Raw genomic sequence first — 25572 nt, 5'->3', positions numbered from 1 at the left:
CTTGCCCCGCAAAACCTACGCAGCGCCTGACCAGCCCCCAGACGCATCCTGAACAGACCGCTCCGAACCCTCGCAGGCTACTGCTCTGCGCCCTCCTCCAGCACCGCGGCCCTCCTTCCCCACGCGGGCCAAGTCCTCAGGGGGCCCGGCGCGCTGCCCGCAGAGTAACTCCCACATAATACAGAGACCTGTCTCCCGCCCGCCTCGCAAGCTAGGGCGGACGGCACCGGAAGGTACTAGAGCTTCCGGCTCTGCGACGGCAAAGGCGCGGACCAATCATGGCCCGGGGCGGGCAGCGCGAGGCACGACGGGCCTTGGTGGGCTCACGGGAGGGACTACGACCCCGATAGTGCCCCGCGCGGTGGCAGCGGAGGCAGTGGCCCTGGAAGGAGCGACCCCGCCCAGGCCTCGGGCCAATCACGACCCGGAATTGGAAGCGCAGGGCACGACGGGACTTGTAGTCGCGCTGGCGGGACTACGGCTCCCACAGTGCCCCGCGGGGCGGGGCGTGTGATGCGGCTGCGCGGCGGCGGCCGGGTGCCGTCGGGCTGGGCGGCGGCGGCGGCGGCGGCGGCGGCGAACGAACCCTGGCCTGAACCTCGCTGGGAGCGGCGCGAGCCGGCCGCGGCTACCATGTCGGCGTCGTCTGAGGAGGAGGAGTACGCGCGGCTGGTGATGGAGGCGCAGCCCGAGTGGCTGCGTGCCGAGGTGAAGCGGCTGTCGCACGAGCTGGCCGAGACCACGCGCGAGAAGATCCAGGCGGCTGAGTACGGGCTGGCGGTGCTGGAGGAGAAGCACCAGCTCAAGCTGCAGTTCGAGGAGCTCGAGGTGGACTACGAGGCGATCCGCGGAGAGATGGAGCAGCTCAAGGAGGTAAGGAGCAGGGCGCGCAGTGCCCGGCCCACCACGACCCCCGACCGCGGGCCGGGCCGGCTGCGGTGGGCAGCGCGCGTGGGTCCTGGCCCTGTGGGTAGGGGCTGCGGTGGGGTTTGTCTCCAGCCCGCGTGCTCCTGCGGCCCTCCTCGGGCGCGGTGGGATAGGGTACCGTGCGGTGCGTGGCTTCTCAGCGCGGAGCCTGGAAGTGGAATTGATACAGGTGACAGGCTGGGAAAGGCCAGGCCTGGGCCTCCATTACTTCCAGACACATCACTTCCCCTTCCTGGGGCTTCCAGCGTCTCCGGTGAGCGCTCGAGGCAGGGAAAGGCCCGGTACAGGGGCTGGCCCTGCTCTTGGTTTTCGAGGCCGGTGGAGTGTCCCCCATGGCCTTCCCCAGGCTCAGCTGCTAACGCCCGATGACTTATCTGGGACGCAGTGCTTCCCCACCCACTTCCTATCCTGGCTTCCCTCCCAGGCTCGGGTGGCAAGTCTGTGGGTGTTTGTCAGGGAAGGTGCCAGGTGGCTTCCACTCTGGTGAGGAGGTCAGACCCCCAGGCTGCCTGTGGGGTTGCGGGAGGCTGGCTGGGCAGTCCTTCTGTGAGGCAGTTCTCCTGGGTGATTGATTGAAACTCACATTTTCTCCCAGTCCTGGCTGACTCCCTAGCCCTGTTGTAGGGGTTGAGGAGGGAGAAGTTGCTTTCTGGATGGGATACTCAGGTTTGGACCCAGACCCTGCCTTTTGCTGTTGATGTGGCTGTGGGCAGGGGTCTTAGCTTCTTCCTCTGCAGCACTGCCTACCAAGAAAGGGTTCATATGAGGGTTGTATATTATTTGAAAAATCCAGGCACAGTATCAGACATGTGGCCTCTTGGTTTCTGTGACAACATGCCTCCTCCTCACCTGACTCTTTACTTGTCCAGGTGGGCTTTAAAGGCCCTTGGTCTCAAGTTCACCGTGCTTGCTACTTCCCTGACCGCCCACCTTCTGGCACCTCTGCTGCTGGTGACCTTGCACATGCCTGGAGTGTTCAGAGCCTCCATGCTCACTGAGACCAGCAGTGTCCCCTTCTGATAGTGAGAACAGAATGAATAAATCCATCAGGTGCTTAAATCTTTACCTGGCAGATAAGTGCAAGTGCTTAGTTAGCACCAGTGAGCCACTGGCATTGGGTGGAGGGGTACAGGTGGCAGCTCATCTGACCCAAGGTCCTGTCACCTGTCAGCATTGGCTCTTCCTCCAAGCCAGTCTCGGCTGGCACTGGATTTACAAGAGGGGGTGTATGACACATGACCCCTCCTACAAGAGCCCCTCTGGGGGTGTACCATCGCAGAGGGAGGAGGTTGTGAGAACAGGTCACCAAATGCTCTGTTCTCAGTGTGGTCTCCCAGGCCTCTAGAGTGCACTGTGAGCCCATGGCAGCAAGCATAGTTCCCCTTCCGGTTCACAGTCTTGTCTCCTGTGAGAAGGGGCCAGAGTGGACCTTCACAGACGAGTTAGTCCCTGAATGGGGGCCTTGCAGCTGTCAGCTCTGGACTATCACAGACGTGACTGTTTTGGCCAGGCCAGGGATCTGGCTTGGTTTTGTGGGGTGTGTCTGCAGGGTGGGTCCCAGGGAATTAGGTGGAAGGTGGATGAGGCCATAGGTGCCCTTCAGGCGCCTGCCTGCTTAGTTTGATGTCACATCTTGGCCCCCATATGCAGTGGCCACATAGTCTGGGGGGGACACATTGCCCCTGTCCTGATCTTCGGTTTCCCAGTTGCCCGTGGAATAAGAATGGTCCAGTTGGAAATCCCAGCAGAAGCAAGAGGAGGGAGCATCAGAGTCTCAGTAGATGTTGCCAAGAAGCCCTGGCCCATGTACTCCCACACATGCCAGCATGCCAGCCAACCCCTTTAATTTCATTGACGTCATATTCACAGACATTAACCCTAATTTTAAAAACTGAGATTTAAGGAGGTAGTATTTGATGGGCCTTTTTTCCTCCTGTAAGAGGTAAACCATCTTTGTTCTTTTAAAATTGGTTTCTTCAACTAAAGTGGTTTCAGTTACTAACAGTGATGCTTCAAGCAGAGGTGCCCACACCCTGCCCAGCCTTTGTAGATGAGCCCATCTTTGGGAGGGGAAGCTGGCTGGCCGGTCCCAGGTAAGTGGGTGGTGCCAGAGCTGAGGAGAGCCCTGTGGTGGATTGTGGGTGGTTGGGTGGTGGGTGGCTGTGCTGGCCATTTCTCACTCAGTAAGTGCATGTGTGTCCTGTTGACGTGCTGTCGGGGGGATGGGGTGAGGGAGGCGCCCACCAGCCTATTTTGCCTAACCATTTGCTAGTGATTGAGCCTGGTTTAATAAGGGCCCCATCCATCCCTAGTCGTGCTTGTCCCCTCTCTGCTGTGGTGGGGGAGAGTATCAGATGGACTTTAGTGATAGCAGGTGGTACCAGGAGTGGGTGACCCTCATGGGTGGGGGTGTGGGGGCTGGCAGGCAGGCCAGGGCCGGGGTCCTGGTAAGGAAGCAGGGAATGCGGTCTGGACGCCCTCCTGCCTTCTGTGCCGCCTTGGACCCAGTCTGCAGAGCTGCAGTGTGTCATACTTAAGTACTTACTTAGTACCTGCTGCCTGGTGTCATCACTCTTTCCCGCCACCTCACTCCGGTCTGGGTTCCCTCCTGCTGTCCCTGCCCCTGTCCCACTGTCTGTAGCTGAGCCATGGCCTGGGGCCTCCGGCCTGGCCTGGCCAGCACCACTCCCCTCATCCCAGCCAACCATGCCTCTCCTGACTCCTGGGAGCCCCACCTGCGCTTCTGGGCCTGGCCACCTCTGAGCCTTCCTTGCTGCTCTAGACTTGCCCAAGCCCAGCACCCAGTGCCAGGCCCTCCCATCCTGCAGGCTCAGCCAGGGCAGGGCTGCTGGGGCAGCTGCTCCGTCCCCTTGCTGCCTCCCTCTTGTCATCTCCCAGAGGGTGGGGAACCGAGGCAGGCCCTGTAGCTCGGGACTTGTGGGAAGGGATCCTCAGGCACCGGGTTCCCGCCCAACTTCTGGGCTGTGAGCTGCCTTAGTTTCACAAAGGAGGGCAGTGAGGCTGCCCCGTAGGCAAGCTGCTCCAACTTCCTCCTACGCCAGCCCTGGGGACCCCACTGTGGTGTGTCTGGTGCAGCTGGGGCAGCTAGGCACAGAGAAGCTGAGTCACGCAGGGCTGTGTTCCAGGTGGCCTGTCCTCAAAGAGCAGGCACCTGCTGAGGAGGGAAGGTGCTCAGAGGCCTGTGTGCGAGGCCCAGCTTCCTCGGGGCAGGGTTCCTGATTCTGGAGAGAGCCCACAGGGGTTCCGTGAAGCAGACAGCTGGTGGCACCAACGGGCCTGACTTGGGGTGGAGGCTGGGGTCTGAGAGGTCCTGGTGGCCCTGAGGTGACCCTTCCCCCTAGGGGTCCGACATCCTGGAGAGGCAGCTACAGGCATCTAAAGATGGTGGCCATGTAGCCCATGGTGGCTGCGCTAATGGGCAGCCCCCCTTTCCCACCTTTCAGGCGGGGGTCCTGAAGCCATCTGGAGCTCTTCTGTTAAGGACACAAGGCACCCTGTCGTCATGTTCCCTTGTGTGGGGCCTGGGGGGCAAGCAGCTGTGCACCTCACATCCTCAAGGTGTGACCTTGCACATGGGACTGGCTCATATGGCCAGGGCACAAGCAGGGCAGAGAGAGGCTTACCCTGCACCTGTGCTGTCCTGGGTGGGTCTTCATGCCCTGGCTCTGAGGGTGGCTGGCACCCTGCCTATTCCTCAGGAGCCTGTGGCCAAGGACAACCAGGACAGCTTCCCACGGTGCAGTCACCACAGCCATAGCGCCTGCAGTACGCAGGTGAGCGGGTGGTGGCCAAGGCTGCCCACAGCTGAACAGTCTTCTGGCAGGCCTTATGGGAAGCCCCCCGGGGGACCCTGTGGCCCCTCAGGCCCGCCTTTCCCTGGAGGGAGAAGGCAAAACAGTCTAGCTGTGTAAAAAGTGGACATGATTTTCCCTCCTCAGTTGGGGCAGCCACCCCACTTCCCTACATCTGTGCACGGGGAGCAGCTCTACCACAGCCAGTAGGGCAGGGACTTGATTGCCTGAGATTTTGAGGTGAGGGTGGCCAGAGGCAGCACTGGCTAGGACCTTGGGAAGTGGACAGAGAGGTGGGATGTGGGCTGGAGCGAGCATCCCGGTACAGGCAGCATCTGCTACCTTATTTGGGAGTTTTTTGCTTGGGGACTTGTCTCTTCCCCATTTATTTATTTATTTATTCATTCACCTTTCAATATATTTTTAGGAGCTGAGGGATGTTTGCCTTGTATTTTATATTTGGGTTACAATCCCATACTACTTCATTTTGTTGTTCAACTTGCCCCGACTTTGTCCCCTGGCAGCCCTTTCGTTTGGCTGGTGTGCCCCTTGACAGCATCCCTGTGATTATCCCCCTCCCTCCTCCTTCCTCTCTCGCCCTCCCTCCCTTCCTCCTTTATTTTCTCTCCAGTTCCCTCTCTCCTGCCTTGCCTCCCTACCTTTTTATTTCTCCCCCTACTCCCTCCCTCTTCGTTTCCCTCCTGTATTCCCTTTCCTGTTGCGCCCTTCCGTGCCCTCCAGGGTTATGACATGCTCCAGGCTCATCCTGCAGGTTCCCTGCCCTGGTCCTGGAATCAGCCCTGTTCCCCTGACTGGAGAACAGTGTTAGAAGTCAAGGTCTGGGCACCAGGTATGTGTTGCTGCCCAAGTCTCACTGCTTCTCAGAGCCAGAAGAGATGTCCCCCAGTCCATGGGCAGTCATCTACAACAAGAGTAGGTGTGCTGCCTGCCTGTACATGGAACGGAACGTGAGTTCGTGCCGGTGTCTCCTGCTCTGACCCGTCTGCTCAGTCCCTGCACTCGTGCACAGGTGTGTCAAAACCATCACTCTGCACTCCGCTGGAAATAGTTTGTCAACTAGAGCGTGGTGCTTATGTGCAGACCTTTGCCTGTGGTGTTAGGCACTCCCTTATCTCCAAATGAGTTACCTAAGCAAGCCCTTCAGGGAGGTGGTTTCATCCCCTTGTTACACAGCTAGATTGCTTTGCCACATTCTGCATTCCATCCTGGAACCCCCAGACCTAAATAACTGTCTAAAATGTGTGTATATTAGGGTTCACTCTTTGTGCTGAAAGATATCTTGGTTTTGATAAGTGGATAGTGTCATTTATCTGCCATTATAGAATCATACAGAGTTATTTCATGGCCTTAAAAAAATTCCCTGTGCTTCACCTGCTCGCTCCCTACCCCATGAGTCTCTCGCGACCGCTGATCTGTTAATGTCTCCATGGCTCTGCATTTTCCAGAGCGTCACATAGTTGGGACCATACAGTGTGTAGCCTCATCAGACTGGCTTTCTTCACTCAGCAGTATGCATTTAAGGTTCTTCTGTACCATTTGTTGGTTTCATAGCTCCTTTTGCTTTTTCATCTCTGAATAATATTTCACTGGATGTATACCACTGTCTGTTTATCCATTCAAAGTGGGCATCTTGGGTGCTCCCAGTTTGGGCCGATGATTAATAAAGCTGCTATAAACAAGTGTCTGTGCACACATAAGTTTTCAACCCATTTGAGCCAACACCTAGCAGTGCAGTTATTGGATTGAATGGTGAGAGTACGTTCAGTTTTCTGAGAAACAGCCATACTGCCTCCCTGCATGGCTGTGCCTTCTGCATCCCCACCAGTAGTGAGCTCCTGTAGTTGCACATCCTCTCCAGCAGCTGGTGTCATGTGTGTGGGGGTTTTACCCATCCTAGTAGGTGTGTGGTGGTATTTCACTGTTTCAGTTTGCATTTCCCTGCTGACATGTGGTGTTGAGCATATTTTCACAGGCTTATTAATTGTATGTATATCTTCTTTTGTGAGACTACAGTTCTGATCTTTTGCTCACTTTAAAATTTATTGTTCTTTTTTTTTATTTTGGTATCATTACTCTACAGTTACATGAGGAACATTATGTTTACTAGGCTCCCCCCTTCACCAAGACCCCCTCACAAACGCCAGTCACTGTCCATCAGCGTAGTAAAATGCTGTAGAATCACTACTTGTCTTCTCTGTGTTGCACAGCTCTCCCCGTGCATCCCCACATTATACATGCTAATCGTAATGCCTCCTTTCTTCTCCCCCCTTAACCCTCCCTTCCCACCCATCCTCCCCAGTCCCTTTCCCTTTGGTAACTATTAGTCCATTCTTGGGTTCTCTGATTCTGTTGCTGTTTTGTTCCTTCAGTTTTTTCTTTGTTCTTATACTCCACATATGAGTGAAATCATTTGGTACTTGTCTTTCTCTGCCTGGCTTATTTCACTGAGCATAATACCCTCTAGATCCATCCATGTTGTTGCAAATGGTAGAACTTGTTTTCTTCTTATGGCTGAAAAATATTCCATTGTGTATATGTACCACATCTTCTTTGTCCATTCATCTACTGATGGACACCTAGGTTGCTTCCATTTCTTGGCTATTGTAAATACTGCTACAATAAACATAGGGGTGCATCTGTCTTTTTCAAACTGGGCTGTTGTATTTTTAGGGTAAATTCCTGTAAGTGGAATTCCTAGGTCAAATGGTATTTCTATTTTGGGCTTTTTGAGGAACCTCCATACTGCTTTCCACAATGGTTGAACTAATTTACATTCCCACCAGCAGTGTAGGAGGGTTCCAATTTCTCCACAACCTCGCCAACATTTGTTGTTGTTTGTCTTTTGGATGGTTGTGATCCTTACTGGTATGAGGTGATTATCTCATTGTGGTTTTAATTTGCATTTCTCAGATGACTAGTGATGTGGAGCATCTTTTCATGTGTCTGTTGGCCAACTGAATTTCTTCTTTGGAGAACTGTCTGTTCAGCTCCTCTGCCCATTTTTTAATTGGATTATTTGCTTTTTGTTTGTTGAGGTACGTGAGTTCTTTATATATTTTGGTGTCTTTTGCTGTACAGAAGCTTTTCAGCTTGATATAGTCCCACTTGTTCATTTTTTCTTTTGTTTCCCTTGCCCGGGGAGATATTTTTATGAAGAAGTCGCTCATGTTTATGTCCAAGAGATTTTTGCCTGTTTTTTTCTAAGAGTTTTATGGTATCATGACTTACATTCAGGTCTTTCATCCATTTCGAATTTACGTTTGTGTATGGGGTTAGACAGTGATCCAGTTAAATTCTCTTACATGTAGCTGTCCAGTTTTGCCAACACCAACTGCTGAAGAGGCTGTCATTTCCCCATTGTATGTCCATGCTCCTTTATTGTATATTAATTGACTATATATGTTTGAGTTAATGTCTGGACTCTCTATTCTGTTCTACTGGTATGTGGGTCTGTTCTTCTGCCAGTACCAAATTGTCTTGATTACTGTGGCTTTGTAGTAGAGCTTGAAGTTGGGGAGCGAGATCCCCCCCACCTTATTCTCCCTTCTCAGGATTGCTTTGGCTAGTCAGGATCTTTGGTGGTTATATATGAACTTTTGAACTATTTGTTTCAGTTTGTTGAAGAATGTTGCTGGTAATTTGATAGGGATTGCATTGAATCTGTACATTGCTTTGGGCAGGATGGCCATTTTGACAATATTAATTCTTCCTAGCCAAGAGCATGGGATGAGTTTCCATCTGTTAGTGTCCTCTTTAATTTCTCTTAAGAGTGTCTTATAGTTTTCAGGGTATAGGTTTTTCACTTCTTTGGTCAGGTTTATTCCTAGATATTTTATTCTTTTTGATGCAGTTGTGAATGGAATTGTTTTCCTGATTTCTCTTTCTATTAGTTCATTGTTAATGTATAGGAAAGCCACAGATTTCTGTGTATTAATGTTTTATCCTGCAACTTTGCTGAACTCCGATATCAGTTCTAGTAATTTTGGAGTGGAGTCTTTAGGGTTTTTTATGTACAATATCATGTCATCTGCAAATAGTGACAGTTTGACTTCTTCTTTACCAATCTGGATTCCTTTTATTTCTTTGTTTTGTCTCATTGCCATGGCTAGGACCTCCAGTACTATGTTGAATGACAGTGGGGAAAGTGGGCATCATCTCTGTCTTGTTCCTGATCTTAGAGGAAAAGCTTTCAGCTTCTCGCTGTTCAGTATGATGTTGGCTGTGGGTTTTTCATATATGGCCTTTATTATGTTGAGGTACTTGCCCTCTATACACATTTTGTTGAGAGTTTTTATCATGAATGGATGTTGAATTTTGTCGAATGCTTTTTCAGCATCTATGGAGACGATCATGTGATTTTTGTCCTTTTTTTTTGTTTATGTGGTGGATGATGTTGATGGATTTTTGAATGCTGTACCATCCTTGCATCCCTGAGATGAATCCCACTTGGTCGTGGTGTATGATCCTCTTGATGTATTTTTTAATTCTGTTTGCTAATATTTCGTTGAGTATTTCTGCATCTATGTTCGTCAGTGATATCGGTCTGTAATTTTCTTTTTTGGTGGGGTCTTTGCCTGGTTTTGTTATTAGAGTGAACTGGCTTCATAGAATGAGTTTGGAAGTATTTCCTCCTCTTCTATTTTTTGGAAAACTTTAAGGAGAATGGGTGTTATGTCTTCTCTGTATGTCTGATAAAATTCTGTGGTAAATCCATCTGGCGCGGGGGTTTTGCTCTTGTGTAGTTTTATGATTACCGCTTCAATTTCTTTGCTGGTAATTTGTCTGTTTAGATTTTCTGTTTCTTCCTTGGTCAGTCTTGGAAGGTTGTGTTTTTCTAAGAAGTTGTCCATTTCTTCTAGGTTTTCCAGCTTGTTAGCATATAGCTTTTCATAGTAATCTGTAATAATTCTTTGTATTTCTGTGGGGTCTGTCATGATTTTTCCTTTCTCGTTTCTGATTCTGTTGATGTTTGTTGAATCTCTTTTTCTCTTAATAAGTCTGGCTAGAGGCTTATCAGACTATTCATTTGGGATGGTTCTTCCTTCTTTAAAGATGCCTGGATTGCTATGTACTTTCCTCTTAAGACTGCTTTCGCTGTGTCCCACAGAAGTTGGGACTTTGTGTTGTTGTTGTCATTTGTTTCCATATATTGCTTGATTTCTATTTTAATTTGGTTGTTGATCCATTGATTATTAAGGAGCATGTTTTTAAGCCTCCATGTGTTTGTGAGCCTTTTTTTCTTTCTTTCTACAATTTATTTCTAGTTTTATATCTTGTGGTCTGAGAAGTTAGTTGGTAGAATTTCAATCTTCTTGAATTAACTGAGGCTCTTTTTGTGGCCGAGTATGTGGTCTATTCTGGAGAATGTTCATGTGCACTTGAGAAGAATGTGTTATCCTGTTGATTTTGGATATAGAGTTCTATAGATGTCTAGTAGGTCCATCTGTTCTAGTGTGTTGTTCAGTGCCTCTGTGTCCTTACTTATTTTCTGTCTGGTGGATCTCTCCTTTGGAGTGAGTGGTGTGTTGAAATCTCCTAAAATGAATGCATTGCATTCTATTTCCTCCTTTAATTCTGTTAGTATTTGTTTCACATATGTCGGTGCTCCTGTATTGGGTGCATATATGTTTATAATAGTTATATCCTCTTGTTGGACTGAGCCCTTTATCATTATGTAATGTCCTTCTTTATCTGTTGTTACTGTCTTTGTTTTGAAGTCTGTTTTGTCTGATACTAGTACTGCAACACCTACTTTTTTTTTTCTCCCTGTTGTTTGCATGAAATATCTTTTTCCATCCCTTGACTTTTAGTCTGTAGGTATGTTTGGGTTTGAGGAGAGTCTCTTGTAAGCAGCATATAGATGGGTCTTGCTTTTTTGTCCATTCTATTACTCTGTATCTTTGATAGGTGCATTCATCCATTTACATTTAGGGTGATTATTGAAAGATAATGTACTTATTGCCATTGCAGGCTTTAGAAATGTGGTTACCAAAGGTTCAAGGATTGCTTCTTTAGTATCTTACTAACTTAACTTGCTTATTGAGCTATTATAAACACAGTCAGATGATTATTTCTCTCCCTTCTTATTCCACCTCCTCCATTCTCTATATGTTAGGTTTTTTATTTTGTGCTCTTTTGTTTTTCCTTTGACTGCTTTTGTGAGTAGTTGATTTTATTTTTTGTCTTTAGTTCGTATTTGGTTGGTTTGCTTTCTTTGCTATGGTTTTATTTTCTCTGGTGACATCTATTTAGCCTTAAGAGTGCTTCCATCTGGAACAGTCTGTCTAGAATACCCTGCAGAGGTGGTTTGTGGGAGGCAAATTCCCTCAACTTTTGCTTGTCTGGAAATTGTTTAATCCCTCCTTCATATTCAAATGATGATCGTGCTGGATACAGTGTTCTTGGTTCAAGGTCCTTCTGTTTCATTGCATTAAATATATCATGCCATTCTCTTCTGGCCTGTAAGGTTTCTGTTGAGAAGTCTGATGATAGCCTGATGGGTTTTCCTTTGTAGGTGACTTTTTTTCTCTCTCTAGCTGCCTTTAATACTCTGTTCTTGTCCTTGATCTTTGCCATTTTAATTATTATGTGTCTTGGTGTTGTCCTCCTTGGGTACCTTGTGTTGGGAGTTCTGTGTGCTTCCATGGTCTGAGCGACTATTTCCTCTCCCAGTTTGGGGAAGTTTTCAGCAATTATTCCTTCAAAGACACTTTCTATCCCTTTTTCTCTCTCTTCTTCTTCTGGTACCCCTTTAAGGCGGATATTGTTCTGTTTGGATTGGTCTCACAGTTCTCTTAATATTGTTTCATTCCTGGAGATCCTTCTATCTGTCTCTGCATCAGCTTCTCTGCGTTCCTGTTCTCTGGTTTGTAGTTCATCAATGGCCTCTTGCATCTTATCCATTCTGCTTTTAAGTCCTTCCAGAGATTGTTTTATTTCTGTATTATCCCTCCCAACTTTATCCATTAGCTCTTGCATTTTTCTCTGCAACTCCATCTGCATGGTTATGACCTTTATTTTGAATTCTTTTTCAGGAAGATTGTTTAAATCTATCTCCCCAGGTTCCCTCTCAGGGGATGTCTGTGTAATTCTGGTCTGGATCAAATTCTTCTGCCTTTTCATGGTGATAAAGGTAGTCGTGGGCAGTTGGTGCGTGTGTCAGCTGGGAGAACAAAGTCCCTCTCCTGCGAGAATGGTGACCCCTAGCGGCTTGTGCTGGGCAGTTGTGTGCCGACGGGGTCTCTGGGTCTGGCCTGGGCAGGTGTGGAGGAGGTTCAGCGTGGCTGCTGTGGGCGTGGCCGGTCTCAGGCTTCTGCTCCGCTATGGTGCGGCTGCCTGGATCGGGAACAAGCGGGAGGCTGTTTATCTCCGTGAGGGGTCTCAGAGCTGCACTACCGCCCAGGGGGTTAGGGCGCCCGGAATTCCCTGGGATACCCAGCTGCTGGGCTGAGTGTGCTGGGATGCTTCCTTCCAGCTGTGAGGCCCCTGTCCCTTTAAGACTTTCAAAGAGCACTTGCTTTTCTTTGTCCCAGGGGTGCCAGCTGCGGGGACCTGGTCACAGGTTTTACTGTCCTGTTTCCCTAGTTTTCCAGCACCCCATGCACTGTGTCTGTGCTCCTGGTGCAGATGGCTAGGGCTGGGTATTTAGCAGTCCTAGGCTCCCTCTCCCTTCCCACTCCGACTCCTCTTCTCCCGCCAGGAGCTGGGGGGAGGGGCGCTCGGGTACCGCTGGGCCGCGGCTTGTATCTTACCCCCTTCATGATGCTCTGGGTTCTCCAGGTGTAGATGTAGTCTGGCTGTTGTCCTGTATCTTCTGGTCTCTCATTTAGGAATAGTTGTATTTGTTGTACAAAAACTTATGGTCTTGGGAGGAGATTTCCACTGTCCTACTCACACCGCCATCTTGGCTCCTCCCCTCCTCTATTGTTCATTTTTAAGAGTTTTTATCTCTTTGGGTAGAAGTCCTACTTTGCTTGTCTTTTCATTTTCTTACCAGTGTCTTTTGTAGAGGAGAGTTTTTCATTTTAATGCCAAAGTAAAGTCAAAATGGATTGAAAACCTCAGTGTAATACCTGAAGCCATAAAATTTCTAGAAGGAAAAATAGTACTCTCTTGAATATAGGCATTAGTAATTTTTTTTCTAGATATGCCTCCCTTGGCAAGGGAAATAAAAAGCAAAAATAAACAAGGGAGGCTCTTACGAGTCTAAAAAGGTTCTGCACAGCAAAAGACACCATCAACAAAATGAAGAGAGCCTACTGAGTGGGAGAGCTTATTTGTAAATAATGTATTTGATAATGGGTTAATATCCAAACTCAACACCAAAAAAGTAAATAATCAGATTTAAAAATAGGCAGAGGACCTGAATAGACATTTTTTCAAGGAAGGCATACAGATGGCGTGCTAACAGATACATAAACATCCTCCACATCATTAGTCATCAGGAAATGCAAATCTAACACAGAATGAGATATCACCCACACCAGTCAGAATGGCACTAACCGAAAGACAGGAAATAATCTGTGCTGGCGAGGATGTCAAGAAAAGGGAACCCTCCTACACTGTTGAGGGGAATGTAAATTGGTGCAGCCACTGTGGAAAACAACATTGAGTTTCCTCAAAAAATTAAAAATAGAAATACCATGTGACCCAGTAATCCCACTTATGGGAATTTACCAGAGGAGATAAAAATGCTAATTCATTAAGCTATATACACCCCTGTGTTTACTGTAGCATTATTTACAATAGCCAAGATACGAAGCTACCAAAGTGACCGTCAGTAGGTGATGGATAAATAAGATGTGCATACATACAATGGAATATTATTCAGTCATAAAAAAGAAGGAAATCTTGCCATTTGCAGCATGAGAGAGGGATCAACTTAATGAAATAAGTCAGGTGAAGAAAGATAAATACCATAGGTTTCACTTATATGTGTAATCTAAAAACTAAACATGAATAAATGACAGAAAATAGACTCATAAATACAGAGAACAGACTGGTTTTGGGGTGGGGGTATGGATGGAGTGGGAATAAAAAGGCAGTATTTGTTAAACAAATAGTCACAGGACGAAGGCGTATTCTGGAGAACATAGTCACATTACAGTGTGTGGTGACAGGTGGTGAGCATGTTTCCTGCGGTGAGCGTTCCTTAATGTGGAAAGCTGTCAAATCACGATGTTGTTCTCTGGGACCAACATGATGTGGTCAGCTGTACCCAATGAGATGTGCGCCAGACCCAAGACCACAAAGATTGCTCTTTTGTGTTGTTATCCAGAAGCCTGTGGTTCTTCACTCTGCATCCTGGCCCACGACCCATTTTGAGTTTGCATTGGTGGAGGGAGCAAGGTCTGTGCTCAGACGTTCTTTTTTGCACAGGGACAACCGGTTGTCCCTGTGTCTGGGTCAGTTGGCTATGTGCACACCTGCTCCTGGGCCCTGTGTCTTGCTCTATTGATTATCCTTTTCCTGCTGTCTTGATTATGTGTTACTGGTTTCTTAGAAATCTTTTTGTGTTGCTGACAGGTCTTACCCTTGAGCTCCATGGTTTGGTTGTAGGCCCAGGACTGTTGGGGCTAGTCCTGCTCACCATGACTCAGTGTAGTCCTTTTTTTTTTTTCAATCTTCAGAAAAAGTAGTAGAGGGCACATGGCTAGGAGGGAAGTCAGCAGTGCATTCGTTGGATTCTTGGTAGAAGGCGAATGTGGCCCTCCCCTGTCCCTAGGCCCTGTTAGGTTGGAGGAAGGAAAAACAAGGACATGCAAACAGAACAGAGATGCCATAGGGGGAGAACAGACAAGACCCCAAGGTCCGTGCCTTTTATGGAAAGGGGACAGCTCTTCCTGAATTCCATCCTTCTGATGTGCCAACTAAGACCTGGATGTCAGCCTCCTCCCTATTTTAAGGAAAAAAGTTTCTAGTTGTCAATTATGTCACCTTTAGCCAGTCGTACCTCTCCACACCCGCTAGGATAGCTTGCCCACTCCTCCCCCTCCTAATCCCTTATAAGCCCCCACCTCCCTGACCAGGTGTGACTTCCCTGGCCTGTAATACCCAGACCGCGGAACATCACCCGGGAGTGGCATTCAAATAAACTACCTGGCCCTTTGTTGCCTCTCTTTGCCTGCTTATTTCGGCTAAAATTTATCTTACAGGCCCCATCCCTAAAGTGGTCATGAACAGAGCCCTCCTCTGCTTGGGCTAACTTAACTTCTAGAAACCAGCCTGTAGTCTGCTTACCTTGTGCATTTGATTTGACCTCGCGGCACATAAGGGAGGGCTGTGTGGTCAGCCACAGTCAGACCTGGGATCACACCCCTTCAGGCAGCCATGAGCTGCTGCCCACAAGCAGGGGCCAGCAGCTAGGTCCCTCTGAAAGTGTGTGTGATATTGATATAATGAGTTATAAGAAATACATATTTGGTCATTCATATGACCACATATATCTTGCCCATGTGTATTTGGTCTTCATCCACAGTTCCTGAAAACACTGCAGTCTTGAAGGTAAAATGGGTGTTTTGTCATGTTAATGAGAGACTTTTGAACCCCCGCCCCCACCCCAGGGCGGGGGCTGGAGGCTGAATCAGCCAGTGGCCAATGATTTATTTAGTCAGTCGTGACAATGCAGTGAAGCCCCCACAAAAACCCCTAAGAGCTTGTTGCTCTTTCTGCTCTGCTGTGCTTGGTCGTGTCCTCATTCTCCATCCAAGAGAGCTTTTAAGCTTGGGGAGCCAGAGCCCCTCCATATGCTGCCGAGCCGGGCTCCAAGCTCCATGAGGATAGGAGCTCTTTCATTTGGGAACTTGCCCTATGTAGCTCTTCATCTGGCTATTAACTTGTTGTAAGTTCAGGGAGAGGAAATCCTGGGGCAAAATACCTCTAAAAACCAAAATCAGTCAAAGGGAGAAATAAAGTTTAAAATCCATCTATATCTTCTTACAAACTGTAGTCCGGCCCATCTCTCCCTCTTGCTCCAGCAGCAGCAAACCTGGCCCTCCCCCTCACCTCTCAGGTACAGATAAGCCCTCCTTGCCCAGGTAATTACCAATAGGGAGATGAACTTCTCTCCACCCCTGAGGATATGCAAGTGCACTAAAGCCAGGCGAGATACTCTGGAAATGTTACAGTTTTACTGACACTTGTATTCTTTATGCTATCCTTTATTAAACTAGTCAACGGTAAGTGTTAGGAATTCCTGAGTTGCTACTCTAGCAAATTAATCGAACCTAATGGGGAGGTCTGTAGCTGGTAGATCAGAAGCACAGGAAACTGCAGCTGCGATTGGTGTCTGGAGTGGGGGATGGAGGGCAGTTTAGTAGGACAGAGCCTTTAACCTGGGAATCTGGTGCTGTCTCCAGGCAGATAGCATCAGAATTGAGTTGAGTTCTCCAACACCCTCCTGGTGTTTGAGAATTGCTTGGTGTTAATATGTGTGGGAAGACCACCTCCCACATACTTAACACACATTGGAATTGGGTCTGGGAACTCAAATGGAGTTATACTATTACTGCTGTGTAATATTGTTATTGTTATACATATATATAAAAACACCATAGGATTTAGTGTCAGAGGAACAGGAGTTACAGGTGACAGTGTGAAGCTGTGCCCATTTGGGTTTCAAGTGCCTCCAGTGTTGTTTCAGGTGCCTGCCACCCTCCAGAATCCCCTTTACAGCCTGCTGGCCCATGCTTAGGTGCTGGGGCTATACTCCACCCCACATCCGCCCTCCTCTTCCTGGCATTGGGACAGGTCTGCAGAACCCAGGAATCTGTGGTTGGTGCAGGTGGTGCCCTGCACACACTCGCTACGCCTGCGTGCAGGGCCTGATGGGGCAGTGAGGGTGCTGGGAGCACTCAGGCCCTGCCGTGGCATCTTCCTCGGCTGTGGCTTGCTGGTGGCTGCTGGGACGGAACGGTGTTGGGGCTGTTGTGATGGGATACACCAGGGCCTCAGGCCAGCACTGTGGCAGAGGGGATGTGTGCAGCACAGGGTGTCCCTCAGGACTCACCCACTGGTGACATCGAGGTAGGGGATGAGGCTGGATCCCAGATACCTGGCTTTCAGCACAGGCTTCCAGCTGGCTCCCCCTGGGGGGTGCTGCTCTTCATGGGCAGGCAGTGTCCTTGGTTCCTGGGGCACCCAGCGCTGACCCTACCAGGGCAAATGTGACATGCCTGATGTGGACACTCACCCCTAAGATCTTCCCCAGCCCTGGCCACAGTCACTGACAGGCCTGTCCCCAAGGCCACAGGACTCTGGGTCCTGCAGGAACATGACCTGATGTCAGGTGTCTGACCACTTGCTGATGTAATGGTGTGCCTTCTTGAAACAGGGCTGATAATGTAGGGCTGCCTCCTGGCCCTTTCCCTGCCCAGCTTGGTGGTGCCTGCGGCCTGGGGCAGATGGGAGCTGGCAGCTGCACCAGCTGCAGGCCGGCGAATGCAGGTTTGCGTTGGGCAGCTACCTGCTGTGGAACTTAGGTTCTTCCCCAGACTGGCCTCTGTGTCTGTCCCTGGGTAGAGGGGCGGAGTCTGTGGGGACCACCACCACCAGCCCTAGGGCTCAGCTGGCCAGAAGCCTGTCTGCTGATACTGAGGCAATTACATATAATCTTCTTTAAATGGTGCCCGATTCTGGCCAAATCCCTCCTGCCCGGGAGGGGATTCCCAGTTTTCTAAAAGCAGCTTAGTGTTTAGACGCTGCTCAGGGCACCTGGGGTTTGTGGTTGGCAATAGGATGGGGTGGGGGTGACAGTCACCACAGCCACACTTTGTCCCTGTGCAGATGCCGGCCCTCAGGCCTGGTTTTTCTGATCCCCGCAGCCAGTGTGCAGGTGCTCCAAGGGGAAGCTGAGGCCAGGCGCACAGTGGAAAGGGCCGGCAAGTGAGGACAGTAGTTACGCATGTGCCCCTCCCAGGTCTTTGGAAGGCGTCTGGACTGAGGTGGGCTCTTGGCACGCTGCTGATGGGTGAGGTTGGTCTGCCAGGCAGGGAGTGTGTGGGAGGCCCCATCCTCTCGTGCAGGGATGTGTATGGCCTTCCCAGGATTTCCCCGGTTGCCACGAGGCTGTTGGGGCTCCTTGGGGCCCAGCTCCTCCCCTCCCCACCTACCCAGCTCTGAGAATCACTTTGCTAAAAAGAAAAGAATTGTTTCTGGGGGTGAGAAGCCCTGTGGTGCCACTTGAGCAGTCACCTGGCCTCCCTGAGCCCAGTGGCTCACCTGTGGGGGGGTGGGGGTCAACTGCTGAAGGTCTCGTCTGCAGGCTGTTGTAAAAACCTGATGAGACCTAAAGCCACCTCTTTCCCCTTGGGCTATGAGCCAAGCCTTCTCAACTTACCACTGGGGTCTGCTCAGGAATACCCAGAGCAGGCTGGGTAGGAGGGAGCCTGGGAGCTGTGCCGGACCCAGTCCAGGGGGCATGTCCTCCCTGTCCTGTAGCCCATCCACAGGCCAGGTGTGGGTCCTCTGCTCCAGCCCTGCACCCCACTGAGGAGGCACGCACGGCTCAGGGCCAGGCTTGGGGTGTCCCCAGGCTCACCAGTGCTTTCTGCCCTCCCTGTGAGAGGCGCTGCCTTGTCCTGCCACCCTGGCTGGACTGTGTATCTGGGGCTTGGGCCCTGCCCCCAGCCTTTCTGTGCCCACAAACTGAAGTGCTAGTGCTCCAGCCCTAGGCATGGACTGAAGGAATTCTGGCAGGACAGCACGAGGTCCCACAGAGTCTCTATCTGCGCTCCCTGCTCTCTCTGGGCTGACTGCTCTTCCCTTGCTTCCCTCCCCTGACGAGCCCTGGGAACAGTGGCTCTGGGATGTGGCCCAGTAGGGACCTGGCAGGGATGTTACAGGGCTCTGTGCAGCCCTCCAGAAGGTTCTGTAGGAGAGCTCAGCTTCACTCTGAAGCTTCTCCCTGGAGGCTTCTAGGAAGCTGCTCCCATCCCAGCCACCCTCACGTGCTGGTGGGGATTTGGGCCAGTCACTATGAGGCATTGCTGAGCCCTCTTCCCCAGGCTGCTCTGATCAGGGTGGCCACTGACTGCTGCCCTGGTGCTTCTGTCCTGTAAGCAGCCCTCTTTCTTTCTTTTTTTTAATTAAGGTATCATTGATATACAATCTTATGAAGGTTTCACATGAGCAACACTGTGGTTACAGCATTCACCCATATTAACAAGTCTCCCCACACACACCCCATTGCAGTCATTGTCCATCAGTGTAGTAAGATGCTGTAGAGTCACTCCTTGTCTTCTCTGTGCTATACTGCCTTCCCTGTGCCCCCTCCTATATTATGTGAAGCAGCCCTCATTTTTAAAGTGAGGCGTAATTGACCTGCGAGAGATGCAGAGCTGTCTGCAGTCCTGTGGCTCTCCACCCTGATGCCTTCTGGCTCAGCTGCTGGCCACTGCTGCTCTAAGCAGGTTACGCTCCAGGCTGTGTGTGGATGGACATGGGCTGCATGTGTCAGTGGCTGGCTTCTGAGCAGTGTGCCTGTGTAGGTGCCTGAATCGCCAACACCTCCTGGTGGACGTTGGGGTCTGGCTCAGGGAGCACGGCCTCAGGAGCCTGCATTTGAGCCTGTGTGGACCATACCTTCCTCTCCTGTGTCTGGGACAGTTGCTCGCAGCCACCCAGGTGCCTGGCAGAAAGGCCAGCCCCTCCTGGGCTCTGCTGCTTCACAGAAGCACCACCCAGTGGTGGTGGCCGAATGCCAGCTGGGGATCACCTCTTGGGATCCTGGAAAGTTGGGTGGGGCCAGCATGACCAGCCTCAGCCAGATCTGGGGATTAAAAACCACTGCCCAGTATACCTGGGAACAGATGTTTCGGCTCCCCAGGTGATTTGGAGGTGTGGGCAACTGAGCCATGGGGTATGGGCCCAGGCCTGGTTCTGCTTGCTGACCTCTGCCTCATCTTTCCTGCCTTCACTGGCAGTCTCACGTGGACAATGATGTGGAGGTGCTGGTTCTCACCAGGGAACAGAAAGAGCAGCACAGTGCACAGGCCTGGGGCATTGCCCGCCCACCCACCGTGTCAGAGCTGGGAGCAGGCAGCTAGGCCTTGAAGCCACTCCGTTTCCTGTGCTTGGGAAGAGCCCTTCGTGCCACAGGGCCTTCTCAGGAAGTCTTTCTAGGTGTGTCTCTGTGGATTGCCAGCTCCAGCCCTTCTCGCCCCTTTCCCATGTTGACTGGCTATTTGGAGACCCTCCTTTCTGAGAGCTTATTAGGACCACAGCCAGTTTTCTGCGGGGTGCCAGCCTTGTCCATACTGTCAGGTGGGAGTCTACACTCTGGATAAGGACCCCCTGCCCCCAGGCAGCAGTTCTGACACTGACACTAAAGAAGGCATCAAGTGCCAATGTGCCCCTGCCTCGTGGGGCCTTCTTTTCTTCTGCTGTGACCTGAGAACTTGAGTTCTGAGATCTTGGAGGTAGGCATTGGATGAAATGGTATACCTCAGGAGACTTATAAGTGGTATGTCTTGCTGTTACTAATTTTTTTAAATGGGAGGAGATCTCACTTTTATCTAGGATACAATCAAACACACAGAGTAAAAAGTGTTAACAGGCATGGGGAGAAATCAAAGCCACACTCTGCTGGTTAAATGAAAGGTGGCATGGCTGTCCTGGCAAGCAGTTTGGCAGTTCCTCAAAGTGTTAGAATGGCCCAAGTTGGGGAGAACGTGCAACCAGCAGTGCACTTCCCCCCGTATGCCCGAGAGAGTACGAATGTGTGCCCAGATGTTCACAGCAGCACCGTTCAAAACAGCCCCGAAGTAGATACCACCCAAATGTACCACCAAATGCTGGTATGTGCCACATGAATGGGCCGTGAGCCATGCTCACACAGAAGTCAGTCATGGAAGACCAGAGGGTGTGTTTCCCTTTCTGTGAAATGTCCTGAATAGGCACATCCACAGACAGAAGCACGTTGGTGGTTTTCATGTCTGGGGAGGGGAGCTGGCAAGGGACTGCTAATGGGGATGGGCTCTGTTGGGGGTGCTGAAAATGTGGAATTAGATAGTGGTGATGGTCACATGCCCTGGGAACACACCAGACCACAGAATTGCATGTTAAAGGCTGGATGTTGTGGAGTATGAATTACATCTTTAAATTTTCAGAGGAGGAAATGGGGAGTCTTTTTGCTTGCTCAGTGGTCTGGGGAAACTTCACCCCAAAGGATTGGGGGCCCTTTCCTCATTCTTAACTACTGTGGGTCAGGTCGCAGGATCCCTGTGGCGACTGGCACCTTGCCTCCTGCTCAGTCTTTTCAGCACATGTATCCTTCCTGTGAGTTGAGCTGATGTTTTTTTATGTCAAGATTATAAATGTAATTACTTTTCTTAGTATGTATTCCTCATGTAACAATTTACCTTGGGGGGATTGGAGATCTCTAAAAGACCTTCTTAGAGATGTTTCTCAGTGTATTTTCTGGATAAAATCATCACCAGCAAACAGCATGGAATTAATTCATCCTTTTTTCTGGCCTCTGTGCAGTGAGTGTGTTGAGAGGTCCCTTGCCTCATCCTCTTTAGGGGAGGCTCTCCAGTGCTTGTATGTTATTTACTCGTGTATCCTGCTCTTTGTTAACACTCGCTCTTAGATTCGTCTGGGTAGATTCACTGTAGATGCTCTTTTTCTGGAATTAAGGAAGTCATACATCCATTTTTTCAGAGCATCTTAGTGCAGCTGGTGTCTTCCGTTAAAGTTGAATTGATGCTGCTGGCTTTGTGTCCTTGGGTGTGTGGGTGAGTCTCAGGTGGCCTGCCCTGTTGGCAGAGGTCTCCCCAGACTTACATGCTGAGTCTGTGGAGCTGTGGAGGGGATGCGCACCTTCTGAGCCTGCCTCGTGCGGGGGCTGCATGTGGAGCACTTTGGGCCTGGCTGCTAGTTTTTCTCTTATGTTTGGGTGTTTGTTGTGTTACTTCCACACAGCCTGTTACGTTGTTCTGGCTCTGTTTGTGTCACGCATGCGTGCGTGTGTGTGGGTGTGGGTGTGGGTGTGTTCAGTGCTGCCCCTCCCCCAGCACAGCGCCGTCTTGTGGTGACCCTATGCTCTTGACGGATTTTGCTGTTTCTGTTTGTGTTTATTCAGTTTCCTGTTTGTTCTGTGAACCCTCTGGGATGCACGTGGTATTGAGCTGTTTTCGTGTGTTTGGGTGTGTACCAATACATTTTTAAATAGCTTTTATTTATTTATTTATTTATTTATTTATTTATTTTTTGGTACCATTAATCTACAATTACAGAAAGAATATTATGTTTACTAGGTTCCCCCCTTCACCAAGTCCCCCCCACATACCCCTTCACAGTCACTGTCCATCTGTGTAGTAAGATGCTGTAAAATCACTACTTGTCCTCTCTGTGTTGCGCAGCCCTCCCCGTGCCCCCCCATTATACATGCTAATCGTAATGCCCTCTTCCTTTTTCCCCACCCTTATTCCCTCCCTTCCCACCCATCCTCCCCAGTCCCTTTACCTTTGGTAACTGTTAGTCCATTCTTGGGTTCTGTGATTCTGCTGCTGTTTTGTTCCCTCAGTTGTTCTTTGTTCTTATACTCCACATATGAGTGAAATCATTTGGTACTTGTCCTTCTCCGCTTGGCTTATTTCACTGAGCATAATACCCTCTAGCTCCATCCATGTTGTTGTGAATGGTAGGATCTGTTTTTTTCTTATGGCTGTGAAATACTCCATTCTGTATATGTACCACATCTTCTTTATCCATTCATCTACTGATGGACATTTAGGTTGCTTCCATATCTTGGCTATTGTAAACAGTGCAGCGATAAACATAGGGGTGCATCTGTCTTTTTCAAACTGGAGTGCTGCATTCTTAGGGTAAATTCCTAGAAGTGGAATTCCTGGGTCAAATGGTATTTCTATTTTGAGCATTCTGAGGAACCTCCATACTGCTTTCCACAATGGTTGAACTAGTTTACATTCCCACCAGCAGTGTAGGAGGGTTCCCCTTTCTCCACAACCTTGCCAACATTTGTTGTTGTTTGTCTTTTCGATGATGGTGATCCTTACTGGTGTGAGGTGATATCTCATTGTGGTTTTAATTTGCATTTCTCTGATGATTAGTGACGTGGAGCATCTTTTCATGTGCCTGTTGGCCATCTGGATTTCTTCTTTAGAGAACTGTCTATTCAGCTCCTCTGCCCATTTTTTAATTGGATTATTTGCTTTTTGTTTGTTGAGGCATCTGAGCTCTTTATATATTTTGCATGTCAATCCTTTATCGAATCTGTCATTCATGATTATGTTCTCCCATACTGTCGGATACCTTTTTGTTCTATTGATGGTGTCCTTTGCTGTACAGAAGCTTTTTAGCTTGATATAGTCCCACTTGTTCATTTTTGCCTTTGTTTCCCTTGCCCAGGGATATATGTTCATGAAGAAGTCACTCATGTTTATGTCCATGAGATTTTTGCCTATGTTTTTTTATAAGAGTTTTATGGTTTCATGATTTATATTCAGGTCTTTGATCCATTTGGAGTTTACTTTTGTGTAAATAGCTTTTATTTTTTAAGAACAGTTTTAGATTACAGAAAATTTGTGGAATACACAATTTTTTATTTTGTTCTGCCATCGTGCACATGGAATGTCTTCCATTTTCAGGTTACTGTGATATCACTGCATCCCATTGTTCCTCTGTGCTGTTTTACAGAGAGGGTACGCTTCCACCTGCTGTTGGTCTTCTCACCTTTGATGTAAATTCTGATCACCTGCCTGCGCGCCTTCTGTCACAGCATTCAGGGCTAGACCTTTTGGGCCAGTGAACTGGGTGTGGATAGAGCCCTCAGCCTGTCATTGCTGTGAAGTCCTTACCTCTCTGTCCCGTCCTTGAGCTCATACCTGTTTCCCTTCTCAGCTTGAGCCCCATTGAGTTGACAAGGCTCCTGTGGACGCCGACTTGCTGTGGGTCCCACCCTTCCCAGCCCTCAGAGGCACCACCGGGTCTGCCTTGGCGGCAGTGATGGGTGAAGCCATGCAGCTTGTGCTGGGGGCACCTGTGTTGGAAGCCCACCCCGTCGATCAGTGTCTGTTGAGCTTGGGCTGTGCCATGGCCTTGCATTGAGCTGCTGTCCTTCCTCATGGCAGCAGTGGGCAGTTACGCGCCCAGCTGGGTAGTGAGCACTGCCCCCAAGGTGATGCCTCTTGGGGTTCTGGCACACACCTGCCCTGAGGAGCTGTTCCAGGGGCAAGGTGCTGTTGTGAACACCACTTAACTGGAAGGGAAGTGAGCGACGCCTGGGGGACAGCGAGGCTGCAGTGCTGGCGGTCAGTGATCTGTAGTCAGGACCACCGATGAGCCATGGTGTGACCCTGCAGTTTGTTCTGTGGTTGCCCTGATGCCCAGCTTTGGAGTCCCTCCAGCTGGGACAGAGCTGGGTGCTGGAAGTGCTGCCGTGCATGGGGCAGGAATTCCAAAAACAAAGGGCCAAGAGTTCCAAACCCCAGCATCCTTGAGCAGACTGGCCTCATCTCATGGGATTTTCTCCTGGCGTAGTGTGTGTTGGCTCTTTCGGGCCAAACTGGTGTCCCTAGAACCACCCTGCTGCAGGCCTGGCTCCCACCACCGCTCTGGCCATGGTTGTGGGCTGGCTGCGGTCCAGAGCTGGGCCAGCCCACCTGTGCAGGTCTGCCTCTTGTCCCTGGTTGGTGTGTCAGAGGTGGGGCCAGCCTCTGCAAGCCAGGCTGATGACCAGGGCTGATGGCGGGGATGTCCACACCTGTTCTCCACTGCTGCAGGACAGACGCACCTCCACATGGGGCGCTCGCCCTTCCAGGAGTGGCACAAGAGGAAGTGGCACCTTAGTACCAGCTTGGCATTGCACATCATGACTCAGTGAGGGGAGAGCTGCCAGTGCCGTGGGGCTCACACCAGCTCTCCTGCCCGGTGGGGGCTGACAGCTCCCATGGCCAGGAGGAGGGGGCCTCCTCCAGGGCTCAGAGGCCTGGTCTCAGGACCTCCTCCCAGCCTACCTGTCCTGCTTCTGGGCCTTTCTAGTCCGTTTCTGCACTGGAGCCCCCATCCTTCTGGGCTGGGGTCCAGTGTACCAGGCCCAGGGATGGCCCTTGTGACACACACTACAGCTTCCCATGAGGAACCACAGGGAGGGGGTTCTGGCCAGGCCAGGGCTCAGCATACTGCTTGAGGCCACATCCGGCTCTCAGCCTGGTTTTGCAAATAATGTTTTACTCGCTTTTACTGCTATGTCTCTGTTGCTTTCACAGCACAGATTTGAGAGTCTTGCAGCAGACCCCACACCTGTGTGAAGGTTGTTTTTATGTGCCACCCTGGCTGGGCTGAGGGCACTGGATAGCTGGGGAAGCATCATTTCTGGGTGTGTCTGTGTGGGTGTCCCTGCAGAGGTCAGCATTTGATTCACTGGGCGGGCCTCACCCAGTCCCTTAGGCTGAAGAGAAGAAAGCTGAGCGGGCGCTGCGCTCTGCTAGAACTGGGCCAGCACCCTCTGCCCGCAGCACCAGTGCTTCTGGCTCTCCGGCCTCCCATGGTCGCGGCTTGCAGATGGCGGTGGTGGGCCTTCTCGGTCTGCCTGAGCCCAGTCCTTGAACAAATCTCCTGTGCAGCCTTATGTGTGTCCTCCGGGTTCTGTTTCTCCGAGGAGCCCTGGCGAGCACAGCTCTCTTCCTGTTTGCCTCCCCTCAGGCCTCGTCCCAGCCGGATGCCCCATCAGAGACGCCTGTGGGGAAGGAGTGCTGCAGCCTCTCCAAAGGCTCCTTCTTTCCTTGAGAGGGCCTGTGCCCTGAGCTGGATGGTCAGGGAAAGGCAGATGAGACCTTCTGCCTGAGAAGTC

The 25572-nt window shown here is 50.2% G+C and overlaps 1 protein-coding gene across 3 annotated transcripts in view; it reads left to right on the top strand.

The window, feature by feature from the left end:
• Positions 1-515: 515 nt before the first annotated feature.
• BICD2 (BICD cargo adaptor 2) overlaps positions 516-25572 on the top strand; it is a 53288-nt gene continuing 28231 nt past the window's right edge. For 2 of the 3 annotated variants that reach the window (XM_073228890.1, XM_017653547.3), the window contains exon 1: positions 516-873. In XM_073228890.1, the coding sequence (XP_073084991.1) occupies positions 634-873 (240 nt within the window). In that variant the 5' untranslated portion in view covers positions 516-633. The remainder of the gene's footprint in view (positions 874-25572) is intronic. The other variant, XM_017653548.3, reaches the window with a different exon arrangement.

Source organism: Manis javanica, chromosome 2 (genome assembly GCF_040802235.1).
Source record: "Manis javanica isolate MJ-LG chromosome 2, MJ_LKY, whole genome shotgun sequence".
Classification (NCBI taxonomy): Eukaryota; Metazoa; Chordata; class Mammalia; order Pholidota; family Manidae; genus Manis; species Manis javanica.
This window is presented reverse-complemented; position numbering and strand designations above follow the sequence as displayed.